At 42.6% G+C, this 13,659-nt stretch overlaps 1 protein-coding gene across 1 annotated transcript in view; it reads right to left on the reverse strand.

Moving 5' to 3' along the window:
- Positions 1-13,659, reverse strand: part of LOC128876376 (HIV Tat-specific factor 1 homolog) — a 51,428-nt gene that overhangs the window by 6,765 nt on the left and 31,004 nt on the right. The window contains exon 4 of the mRNA XM_054122696.1: positions 5,318-5,487. Coding sequence (XP_053978671.1) covers positions 5,318-5,487 — 170 coding nt within the window. The remainder of the gene's footprint in view (positions 1-5,317; positions 5,488-13,659) is intronic.

The raw sequence follows: 13,659 nt of genomic DNA on the forward strand, positions 1-13,659 counted from the left end.
AATGGACACGTACGGAACGTCGCGCAATGTGCACCGCATACGCGCAGTAAATCTTTGTCACTGGATGGACACTCGTCGGATAGATTTACGACGTCAGAGCTGACAAGTTACCATATGTGGCAGCCGTTTTCCCATCTTCTTTTTCCCCTGTATTTATCGAGCAGCGAAATTTATACGCGCGTACCGCGCGCGGTTATAATGACGACTGGAATTAAAATACGCGCGAGGCCCGTTCGCGCGCGACCGATTTCGTGATTGAATCTGGCGCTGGCTTCGTAATTGATGCTTGCGTTCGAGGCGAATCGCTCATTCCGTGGACAAATATCAATTAACACGGGCGACGCGGTTGAGTGGGGGACTTGAATGAAACGGATAATCGCGAAATAGCTCGGATGTGTTTAGTTCTTGTTATTCTATAAGCATAGAAAATATTCTACGCTGTGTACTGTTTTAAATTTCTTGAACGAAATAACAAAAACATGAGACAATTAGAATACATCACTGTTACGTTGAATAATAGTTATTCGAGTAAATCGGTTAGTAATAAGCCGATACGTACGCAACTCGTTTCCCTTTACTTTGTTTGAATATCCAATTACAGAACTGAGCCTCTCATCCCTTTTCTTAGCGAATGTACGCGCTATTCTTGTAAATGAAGTACCTATCGACAATACCTCGAATGACGTGAACTAAATTACAGCGTAGATCATCAATGACACCATCGAACGCGTCGATCAGGCTTTGGAATAAGCTCACGGTGCAAATCGTACCATTGTTGTTTCGCAGAAAAATTTCCTTCCTGGTACCAGCACGAAATTACATCGTAAAAATGGAAGGAGGAAAAAATGAGCGACGTGTATGCATTAGCTACAAGGCTAAACTGTGCGCAAAAGATTTATCGCGAAAAACAAATGTTTGCAACGCTCGATGATCGCGCGGAATGCGTTATCTCGTTAATTTGCGAATGAGATCACCCCGAAATCTCAGGCGTTGATGATTCATTGGCCCAAAATTCTGGCGGCGCGATTAATCGCGTCTGCTGCGAATTCGGTACGCGAGTCGTAAAACGTGGGGTATACAGAAAACTCTCTTATCTCTTGCAATAAAAGACAAACATCAGTCGTCCGCTAGTTTGCCAACAGCGTTGGATTTGTAGATGAGTATAAAGTTTACAAAGTTCCTGCAAACTCGTGGAATCGACGATAATTCATAGGTAGTAGAAGTTGTTTGCGCGGGATTAACGTCAATGCATTAGTTAGATAGTTTATTTAAAAGAAATTCTATTTCTCAACCATTCGTAAATTTTAAACGTTCGATGTTATTACACTTGTCTTCGGATGAAACGAAATGTAATCGCGAGAGAAATGTGATGAAATAAAAAGAATATATCGTAAAACCATTATTTGTTGAAGCGTGGGATACTCGTGTACTTGTAGGTATTTTTATAACGTATTAAGTAGCGGCAAAGTAATTTTCCTCAAGCCGTCAAATAAACAACGAAGCGAATAAAATCACAGAGACACGCCGTTTCTCTGTCACCAAAAACATTTCCACGAATTTCATTTGCTCTATGCAAACCGACGACCCGTATTCGAAAATAAGCGCAACGCGCCAGGCCATAGTACCCGTAAACCAAACCGAAACTGGTCGTCTCAAGACCGACCGTTGGACGCGTGAAACACGCCTCGCTGACGAAATTGCACGCGCACGATTCCGAGGAATCAGGAAATCCTCGAGAGAGCAACAGGGCCGACGAAGAACCATGCCCGCACGACGAAAACGTGAGAATCGCCGGTGGGATCGACGGCTGCGATCGAGATTCAATCGTGGAGGGGAAAATCGTCCGGATAGGAAAAGAGATCGGCGATTCGTGAACGCGAGAGGACCGTTAGAGCGAAAGACTTCCGGCAAAGAAGAGTCGCGGAGGGCCCGGCTCGTTCGCAAATAACTGGTTTTCGCGAAAGAAGGCCATCGAACTCGGTGTGCTTCTCGTCCTACGACAGATGCCCCGTGCACGCCGATGAAGACGGCAAACATTCGAGTAACCGATGATTACGGGCACCGTGGACGGATAAGGACCATGTTCCCCGTGCACCTCGACGACTCCGAGGCGATATGCTCCGGTCGCCGAAGTAACGAGCTCGAAGCCATTACGCGGCGAATGCTATAGCGCGGCGTGAATAATTACAGGTTCGGAATGGAGACCGCGATCGCCTTCGGGACAATCTTGACATTCGGTGCAGGAAAAGAGGTAAAAGAATGACCCTAATTTTTGCTGATGGAAGGTTTAGTACCTCTCAGATTGGTAGCTTTAGCGATGTACGTCAGTGAAAATTTCATCATCGAACGAATAAATATTTTCGACCGATGCCCAAAATAAAAACCTAGCCGATCGAAATCCCAAGAACGAGCATCGAGGCGCGCAGAACTAATCTATCTATTATTAAATCTCTGGTTCGAGTTCGACCACTCGTTTGAAACGTAGTGGTCCACCGTCATGCATAAACCACATGCGTCGTGAAACATATAACTCGTATCCATGACTCGTCCAATTGATTATTTAAGAAATTTACATGAAATTGGCCTGCCAACCTCTCATCAAGGATAACGGGATCGATTTTCATTAGCACCGATTACCCTTGCACCTTCATTTACACGTAAGTTTACATTCTTTTTAATAGGGCGGTACATGTTTATTAACGCGGTGATATAGTTCACAAAAAAAAGATCAAGTCCGACGATACTTTGAATCTTCGATTAATTTCCTTCTACATGTACGTTTGCTACACTTCCGTTAAAATATGTGAGGTAAATTTTTGAAATTTATTTTTCCGAAAAAAGAGACAGATGCGACGTCTACGTATATATTTCGGGTATTTTGATGTTTGTCATCGAAAAATTGGCGGTGCTTTGTGTTTGCTCTGGGCAAAAAAAAAATGGAAATGTTTTATATAGTTCGAGGAACGTTTGTTGAATGAAAAAAATTGAGGGTCGCAATGGTATTGATTGCCCGATGATTACTCATGCACGTGAGTTCCTGCGGGATTGGTTTTTGGAGTCTGAAATAAAATATGGAAAGTCATGCGCTCTGTTCTTGTTTAATAACGACGGTTGTTTGCTTCTAACGTCGTTATTAATATATACCCCGTACTTACGAAATATTTGAAAACAATGTTCAGAATCGAATTGTTATCTTAGATAGATGCTTTAAAAATAAGTAACGGACAACGAAACAGTTACAAAGGATTCTCGAGCCATGAAAATCCGTTAGTATCTTATGCACCGATTTGCCGAGCAAATAGCCGAAAGGCCCAGAAGAAAACAACTCGCGCCGCAGGGAGGCAGGCTCGCATGCGTCTGGCGAACGAGAGAGGAAGAACGGAGCCTTTTTGTTCGCGATCGAGAGAGGAAAGTGGACGCTTGTAAGAAAGTCCAGCAAGCTGATGCGCCGGGACGCGTTATATGCGCGAGCCGTGGCCTCCCGACGTGAGTAATCGAGTCTCGCAGCTGCTTTTACCGGAACCCGCCAACGCCAAGCAGTCTGGCCGCGGCGAACTTGGTCCGGTTCCTCCGTGGCATCCGGTTTCAACCGAGTCTTGCGCAACGGCCGGGGAGCGACCCCAAATCCTTCGATTTGGCAATAGGAGAAACTCGACGAAGCCGCAAACTAACTTTGGCTGTTGCCTGCAATCGTGCCTTAGAATAAACGATCGATCGACATTGCTGTACATGGGGAACGAGAGGGATCGGTATATACAAATTGCTACGATACTATAGGAAAACCGAGGAAAGTCCTTCGTTTAGTTGTTGGGTCCGCTTTTCTTTCTTTTGCATGCTTAAAGGAGCCTATTACCGACGCTGTACCTTGGTTCTAATTGAACTGAGTCCAAGATAATAATTAAGTAATACAGACGAGTGTTTCAATCTCAAACTTTTAATGCAGATCTATTAATTTATCTAGGTAAAATAACGCACACTAAGAATTCAACACAAGTACTGATTCAACCGAAGTGCTACTTCGACCCAATTCAACTTCGAATCTCTTCACGGCGGAGATAGCGTATTTCGCGGCATTATCGTGAATGCGCCACGATGTCAAACGACCTTACAAACCGTCAGCTAAACGACACGCTCAGCGATTCCTCCGCCTTTTCCAGGAGGGAAAACGGAGGAAGATACATTCAGTCGTTTCACGCTCGCAAACAAAATGCGATCAAAGAAAATCCAACGGCGGGTTTTTTTCCGTCATCTGAAGGAATCCGTGAAAAGAGCGAATTCTCACGCTCGGTTCCCCGCGTAAAATCGCGTCTTAGAGCATTTCCAGCGTTTCTTTTTCATTCGGACTGGTTCATTCATCTTTTCACGCTGGCATCCGCTCGAGAATGCGTATCATATGTTCCCGCTCAATCTCAACGGAATCGAGATACCCTTCATCGTTTCGGCTCGATTTACACTAGCCTCTCTAACCAACACTCGCGGCTTGGGCAAATATTATTCGGTGCTCTTTAAGGGTTGATTTACGCGACCATCTCGGGTTGCGCTCGTGGTCCTGTCTGGAACACTTTTTCCTCATGAAACGTCTTCGTTTTCGTGTACTTCAAAAATTATTAGATGCACATCAAATCCTAGCACAGTGTAAAAGCACAATGTTCTCGATGATTCAATCGACTGAATAATTGTACGGATAACTTTTTATCCGTCCAATATAAAATATAATTTCCACATCTATCAAATAGCTACTACATTTACATACCAAATTAGTAACTACTATAATTATAGTAACTATGTAAATTCGCCCATCCCTGATCGAAGCCCTAGCGTGACCGAAGACATTAGTTTATCATGATGATGGAAGCAAAGTGGAATCTAGGTGGATGCGAACGGTTAGAGTGGTTGAGACGTTAGATGAGCAGTGACTTGAACGTAACTAATGATTTTATAAACTGGTTCAGTCGATGATAGTACTCGTACACAGTTCTGAGTGCTGATTACAGACGGGAATCTCTCGTGCAAAAATCTACCCTAATTAATTCACGTAATTCCTTGACAAATGACATCGCAACATGATATGCATAGCAACGATTCGTTAACTCAATCACTGGCTAATTGAAAGCGTTTTGACTTGGGCACCAAGATTTAATGCGGATATGTAATCCGGTTATTACTTTGATAATAAAAAGTGATATTAAATTTGTTGTTTTAAAAGAAAATTTACGATCTTCTTTTGCAATAATTCGTGATTAAAAGTCGTGCAATTTATTCGAACTACGCGACATCTCGTAGTCGATAGTGAATGGGTTAAATAAATTGAACTTACTTTTCGTGGATCTTTTTCTGCCGGTCCTTGTCTTTCTTTTTCCGTTTCGGTTTTAGGGCTGGGTCGTACGCGTCTCCCTTCATTTGAAATTTCGCCCTTTGGACAGACAACGTTTTCCCTCTGACTTGCGAGTTGTCCAAGATCTTCAGCGCCAAATCCACCGACTCGACCTGAAACAATCAGGACGAAGAGTTAATTAAACGCGATAAACGCTGCTACGATACCAAGTTACTCTAGAATTCTCTGTCCTATGACACAGAGTATTTTTTTTTTTCCAAGAAGGATTCACATTTCGTGCGAAGTGGCGATCGCTCAAAGGAAAACCGTGCGCAAAGTCTGCGTTGTTGGCAATTCACGCTCAACGGTATTAATTAATTCGTCCTCGCAACGGTCGAATAAACTAACGCTGATTTGCGACCGACCGCTTTGAAACGTCATATTCAAAGCGTCGAATGAAATATTAAAACTCTCGCGTGATCGATAATTAACACTCAACGTTTAACAAAAAAAGAGCACTTAATCGACACCTGTTCTCGCGTGTTCGCGAATACGATTCGACGCATTGGAAAAAAAAAACTCGATATAAACTCGTTCCTGCCAGCTGTTAGTCAATGGTCCGTTTTTAAACCTATAAAGCGATTTGAAATACGACCTTTCAAAAATGGCGAAAAAGCGTTCGCGTAAAGTGCGTGGCTTTCGCTATACTTTTGGATTCGAGAAAAGTGAAAGGTACAGGAATTCCATTACTCCTTTCTTTCTTAGTTTTATTTAAGTTTCCATCTACAGATTACCATATACGACAGATAACCTAGAAATAGTTCGCACGGGGTAATATCTCGGAATGGACAGAACCGGTAGTTCTGTCAGATTTATTTTCAAGCTGTATGCCCGAGTCCCGCGACGCACGGCATCGCAACAATTATAACCGTGACTTCACGTCGTTTACGGATGGCGGAGTCTCGGATGCCGGGAGATGATCGTGTCCGATCACGGACATAAATTCTCACCGTGCGTATTAGCCTATCACCTGTCGCCGTATAGGGTGTGTCGCGAATAAATCAGCGAAAGCTTCGTAGTGCTCGCTATCGTCGCGTCTCGAACAAGATATTGAACAGCCTGACTGGAAACGTTCGCGTGTTTTCGATATCTCGCGTCGAAACACTGGGAAGTTCGAACGCTATCTTGAAGTTATTTCCTGGCTAGCAAAATACAGATAGAAAGGATAAAAATGTACGCTACACCTTCGTCGATGTAAGAAGGCAATTCTCGGGCAAGTTTCAGGCTTCGTTCGCGAGCGAGATCCAACTGGTGAAATCGTTAACCCTTGGATGACCGCGATCCATCGAGGACACCAGGATCGTTACTTTGTTAAGAGCTCGTTGACTTAATCGAATTAATACTTGCTTTCTCTTAACCCTGCGCCGAGTATCAACGAAGGTATACGAAACTCTTTTATGGATAAACATGAATCAACTGTTCAGGAAATGCTTGTTAATCCGCATTTTACAGGTTCATCGTTATCTCTTCCTTGTACAACAAGAAGCACGTAATAATAACAAGTTAGGTCGATAATAGATCTCGTTATACGCCATTCAACCTTTTCTTCTGCCGTTTCTCTCCGTCTCCAACGAAACAGGAAATGCGACCCAGTTGCGCGACGCACCCCGTATAAAAGAATATTTTATGTGTACCATGGAGAAAGTTCGTGGCACGACATTTATTTAAATTCAGATCGAGCGATACTCCCCACGACCCTATCTATATCATATTCTGCAATTGTCGGCATTCGCTCCGATGTACTTCCGAGCTTAATTAAAACTTAACGCCGGAGCGTCATGCGCTGTTCTGCATTATGCATGCACCGCTCTTTGCTTCATATCTCGCGCGAACGAATAGAGCAAATGAAATCCGGCTGGTTTGCCTTCTAGATCAAAGAGGCGCCGCTCTCGAGTGATATTTCACACTTGTCGAAAAGATTGATCTTGGATATTAATATTCGCTCGACTCGAAATCCTCCGTGCAAACAAGGCGTTTAAATCCCAACCCCAGCTTTCCTAACATTACGATTTAATACCGAAGTAGAATCGTTGGTATTTTGTATTTCACGTCTATTATTCGACTAAAATTCTGCTCATCTCTGTGTCTAACGACAGGACGTTGCCTGACTTCTGATGGAACGCGTGCCGACGAACAACGAAACTTTCACAATCGACGACCAGTTGCCGTGCGAGTACAGTTTTACGGAATCTCGTTGCGTACGATTTCCATGGTTTTTTGGTGAGTCGCTTCATCGCGGAAAGAGTCATAGGAGTCGACGTGACGGGAATAAGGAACGAATAGCGTCGCCGACTAATGATGTAGATCGTTCGCGGAAAGATAAACATTCTTGGGCAACCTGTTCCCTTACTGATTCGATATATCCATAATACCTTCCCTCGCTATAGAATGAAAATGTATTTTCAACAAGTTCGTATTTCGAAATAAAACTGATAGTTTCATATTTTTTTTTTTTTTTTATCATATTAGCTGCATGTTTCAAAATATTCAGAAAATAGGGATGGTCCTCGTATTTCTAAAGTACCTGAATAATGATGAAGAAACGCATACCGCTACGTGTCATCGCCTATGGAGCTTATGTTAAACAAACTTCGCTCCGCCTCGCGTAATCTTGGCGATATTAAGGTGGAAATGGTTGTTCAACTCCTCCGTATATTTTAAATAAAACTAGGACGCGTAAACGAGAATTCGCAAAGCTCGAATGTTCAAACTTCTACAATATCTCCTTACCGAAGTAACTTTCGCGAAAGAGCAGCAATTTCGATCTGATTGTTTATCCAGCACCGTTGCAAACGTTCCACTTCTACTGTTTTGTTTCGCTGCTCTTCCAGGAAACGTGAATCTTGCTTAAAAAATTATTTGAACGAATCCGAGTAATTTCGCAGTGATCTGCGCGCTCATTATTTGCGCTCGAAGGGAAGCGTCGGAACTTTCAGGGAAATGCGATAATAATAATACTTAGCACGAGTCTGAGTCCACTAGAAATTAATTATACTAATTGCCCCGAACCCTTGCTTGGTTGAATATGAAACGGTTGCGTGTCATAGAAACCGTGTCCAGCAATTTATTCATAGCGTTTTCGACCTTTGCTGTTAGGTTTCAGGTCATCTCTGATAGCCTGTAAAGTTTAGTTTAAAAATCAGTATGTCTGATTTTTACGGATACCTTGCTGCTCGGATACAGCTTTTTCCTTAATAATAAAACAAAAGCTATCAATTATTCAATGTTTTGAATGGGGAAATTTCTGACTTTTGGAAAGGCACATTCGAAAGTAATAAAAATACCCACACACGGTACGCAAACGAGTAATGTAGTTCAATGAGTAAATATGCAGATTTAGTGGCGCCGACACGGACGATGACGTAACGATACCGAATAAGTCACTCGCGTAACGACGACCTAAAAAATTGTTCGCCTGGCTTGCTCATAAAGCCTCGCCAAGAGCCATGAAAAAGAAGCCGTAATGATACAATAGATCATTTACCTTGAAGAAGAGAAGTAAAACTGAGAGCCGTTCGCCGAATGTTTTTTCCGTGCTGTGTGTAATCGATGCAATGGGAAAGCAATTAGTTATTACAAGAAAGGCACAGATTGCTATGGCAATCAAAATGCAATTTGTGGAGCAAGAAGCAGCGGTCCGAATAGGAGACAAGATCTAATTACAGATATTTTTGGAGATGTTATAGAAGATTTCAAATAAATGTTGATTCATGCTGATCAGATAGACTTTTCTTTCTCGTACTTTATAAATTACAAGCTTTAACGCGGTACTATAGGGGAATGTCTCAATTCCATACGTTCTAAGGCTTTCCACTAACCTTCGATTCCGAGCGAACAACGCTCGGAATGCACTTTCCGATCATGATCAAGTAATTCCATTGAACAATTGATCTTATTGGATTCGATCGTACAAGGAAGATAAGTGGATGGGATTTATGTAAATCGATCTTGTTGACTCCATTAACGCAAATCGTTGACCTCGAATACGTGGGATGCAAAGAGATAAAATTATGATGAGTAATAATACATTTAATACAGAAAAAGTCAGATATATTTCATACCGTTGAAAATTCATACGTAGGCTTTATCGCGCCTATACATAGGCTTCCCATGGTCACGATCCCATTCTTCGCTCGCACTTCTATCCTATATATATATTAATAAACCTTTCCACGGTTTATTCATTTAATTATCGCGAGTCCACCTTCCTCGTCTTTCATCATCGACATCATACATCGCGTGCGTTTTATCGAAAAACAAATCCCAAAGCCCCCGATGGAAAACTCTTAAAAAAAGGAACGGCGCAAAATAATTTGCATCTATTATTCCCATCGGTTCGAAACCGAAGCGCACGAGATGGAATTGATTTACTGGGGCGCGCGAAATCCCCGCAGAAGCTCTTCGCCGCTCGATCGCGTCCCCGAATTACGTGGCGTCCGAATATCGTTGGCCACCGATGGGGGAAAAAAAAGAAAAAAGAAAAAGAGAAAAGAAAATAAAACGAGGTCGTGAAATAACAAAACACACGGTTCGAGCCGGCATCCACCCACCGGTTTATCGTCGTATCTCCACCCACGCGGTGACGTACGGCCGCGGGAATATAATATCGGCACCGACGACAGGTAAAAATCGCGAGCGCGCCACGCTGAATGAACCCACGCGCGTCGGACAGGATGCGCACCGCTCGTTTTTCTGCTGGCGGGATTTGGCTTTTTGTTTCCCTGCGTGTTCCACCGTTTCGTTTTCACCTCGGTTAAGTGGACGTAAAGCGACTCGCGGTATCGTCCATACGCCCACGGGACCGCTGTTCGGTCGTTTTATCGGCTGCTGAACCGCGCGACCGAAACGCGAAAGTGGCGGCTCGATATTTTTAGGGTTCCGCGAATCGACGACCAAAGACGGTAAGACGCGTGTAACCATCGCGTGCGCTTGTTGGCAATGAACCTGAAGATTTATACACCTCGGGGGAGGCTGAAGCTTGCTAAAGAAAGAACCGAATGGGAGTGGGTCTGTTGAAGAGACTCCATTCCCTAACTTGGGAAGTTCTTCTGATCTGCAACTTCGAGAGAATCGATTTCTTGGTGGAAAGTAATGCTGAGATCGTTCTGAGCCGGAGGAACGGAACAAGAACATTCCTTGACGTATCGAAATGTTTCTGAAAATAATTTACTCGATTAGGATTTAAATAAGTAATGCTGCAGGGGGTATGATTAAATACAACTTCTCTGAACGATTAAAGTAAATGCAATCTGGAAACTTCCCGAACCTAACTTTTTTTTCGATTCTACGCTAACGAGAGTCCGACAATTTAAAACTACTTTACAGTAAAATATCAAGAATTTAGTATTCCAGTAACATTTATTCCTTTCCATTAGTATCTACATCATATCCTGTTCGATGTCGCGACACAAAGGGGTTCATTAACGGCCCAAAAATGAAATCGAACGGTTCGCACCGCGATTGGCCGAATTAAACAAGCGATCGACTTTCGGAATCCGCCAGTCCAATTAATTTATCTGTTAATGCGCAATTACGTAACGAATCTGTTGAACTACCGCGTGGTGTGCATCAGCAATATTGGCGGAATCTATTTAATCCCCATTGAATTCGAATAAAACGCCATCGCAACGGCCCCGAGTTTCCTTGCTCGAATTGTACGCCATTGTATGCAAATTATGAGAGATGCGTTATGTTTCTGAGTAGCAATACGTCGAGTTAACATCGCCCCAGCCATTGTAGAACACGCCGTAACCGACGAGAAATTTATTCAATTCGTAGCGGTGAACGAGATACATCCAGGAACAGAAGTTACAGGATATCGACTGCGGTTTTAGAAACTCTGGAACTGCTCGTAGAAACGTGGGCGGATTACGAACCATTGAGGGAAACTCTTATTTCCTCGCGTACCCGCTCGATTTGTTTCAGTTCGAACCGGGACAATTTGGTCCGAACGCGCGTGAATGAATACTTGGGCATCCTTTCAGTGTTTCTGGGCGAAACGTAAACGCAAATTAATTCGTGCAGACGTTTAATCGAGAAACGACAAAAGAATGGTTAAATATCGTTCAAATGCACGTCACACGGCAATTTCATATATCGCTGATAATAATATTCGTTCACATTTTCCGTCGTTGTTCGCGTTTTATGCAAACATGGAATTTATCGGACCGCAGCGACGCGAATGTTCCGGTCGAAATTTAATTAATGCCAATCGCGAAAGGCGGCGTTTTGACGTCGAATGGAGAAATAATATTATAGTTCTCCGCATATAATATAAACTGAAGTAATCGGTGTTACTCAACCTGGAACCTTTCGATATTTTATTTTTAATTAAAGTAGCAATGAAAAGTTTTCTGTTCACGATGATAAACAGATCGCTAAACTGTTTCAATTAAGAAAAAAATCTCGTTTTATAGTATAGCAAATGAATAATAATTTAATACTATAAATATACAGGAATTGGATACTTTCGTTACACGTGGTCATTATCTATTTAATAGATGTTATATCGAAATGGTTGTCGTTTCCTCCAGGCAAGCTGGTGGACTGCTCAATAAAGCTGATCCAGCAAACCTTGCCTTAGACTCGACTAGATATTGCGATCGACTCCGATATAAAGGAATGCTAGCTTATGGTTTGCTGGATCAGCCTTACCGAGGAGTCCACAGCATCCCTGAAGGAAACATCTCCTGTATAACATCTATTAAATTAACGATCCCTCTCTCATTTTATCCTCTATTATTGAATGATACGCTGTATCATTGTTTAGAAATAAAATTCAAGCAGTAAAATTTATACACGAGACTCCGGAGACTCTCTTTCTATAGATCTGACGTTCTCAGGTCAATTGGTCTGAACCGTGAATTACCGTATGTACCGGTACCGTCTATGTCGTCATATGCGTAATTAGAAAAACCACAATGTTGAAAGAGTGGCGTCACAAAACGAGGAAGGCCACAGTTTAACTGCAAATATAACAGTTACGACAAAGTAAACCGTGGAGCCCTAACAAGGGACTGTAAAATATTTGCCAACGAAATATTCAAACAGAGTAATCGAATACACGGAAAATACTAAATTAAAGATAAATTATTTTCGATGTGTTAATCGAATGTTCAAGCGGTAAGAGGAAATAATAGAACTCTATTCGAAGATTTGGAAGGTCTGTGAAATTCAAGATAAAGCAGAAACGCGCCGAACGCAAAATTTACAGTAAAAGAGGATTTGGGGTTTGCTCGTGCTGTAATTCCGCAAGACATTTCCAAATTTATGGCACACACTGCTATTCGATCGCTATTACTTCGTCAGGGTCCGAAGCTCGACATTTATAGGTTAACGATCGGTCGGCTCTAGGCTATCGACCTCACGTACTATTTTTATTTCTTATCATAAACATCGAAAACCTGTACGAACTGGCCTCAAGAATTGACCTATTTCAACCATTATTGCACTATCAAGCCAAGCTCAACGTTGTTGAAAGCATCTTTATTTTCGAGAAAGTTTTACTAGCATTCGCGACGATAAATAATAAACTCTTAACGAAACACGGATCATCTTTTTAAACACTTCGCGGAACGTTTAAATACCGCGGAAACTTTTCCTTTTTCTCCTTTCAAGAAGCCCCAACAAAATGTGCCTAGATTCCAGATCAAAGCTTATAGGATTACTGTGGATGGTCGTATTTACTCAAGAAATCGCCTCCTCGTAAACGAGCCTTCCGTCGGACTTAAAGACTCCATTCTAAGCCAAATATTTAACTTCCGCGAAAGCCACTTGGCGAGGATGAGCGGATACGTCCGGATGGCTTCGAAATTAAAAGGCGGCGACGTCAGGGCGCAAGCAATTTCCCGCGCGCGATGCAACCGGTAGCCGGGCGTGCAATTCTTGCCAAGCAGCACCCTCGACACGATCCTCGGGATCTTAGACCTAGATCTCATAATCGGACCACCCAGCGCACCTCCCGCGGTCATTCTGCAGTCGCTCGCATTACGGCAATTGGCGCGCCGCTTTAAATTACATTCGTTCACGCGCGCCGCGAAGGATCGCGATTTTCTCGACTCCCAAATCACAGCCGCGAGGACCACGATATGATTAATCGCTATTACATTCTTGGATAACAAGAATTGATCTACATGCACTGCATGTTCCTCTTCTACTTCATCGTTTACAGAAATACGTCTAAAGCGTACGTCTTTTTGCATGAATTTACTTAACTATTATTTTTTAGTTAGAAAGTTTCTTCTGTTTGTCTTTATGTATTTCATCGACGCTGCGGTTAGAAATTC

The sequence above is a fragment of the Hylaeus volcanicus genome, chromosome 5 (assembly GCF_026283585.1).
Source record: "Hylaeus volcanicus isolate JK05 chromosome 5, UHH_iyHylVolc1.0_haploid, whole genome shotgun sequence".
Taxonomy (NCBI): domain Eukaryota; kingdom Metazoa; phylum Arthropoda; class Insecta; order Hymenoptera; family Colletidae; genus Hylaeus; species Hylaeus volcanicus.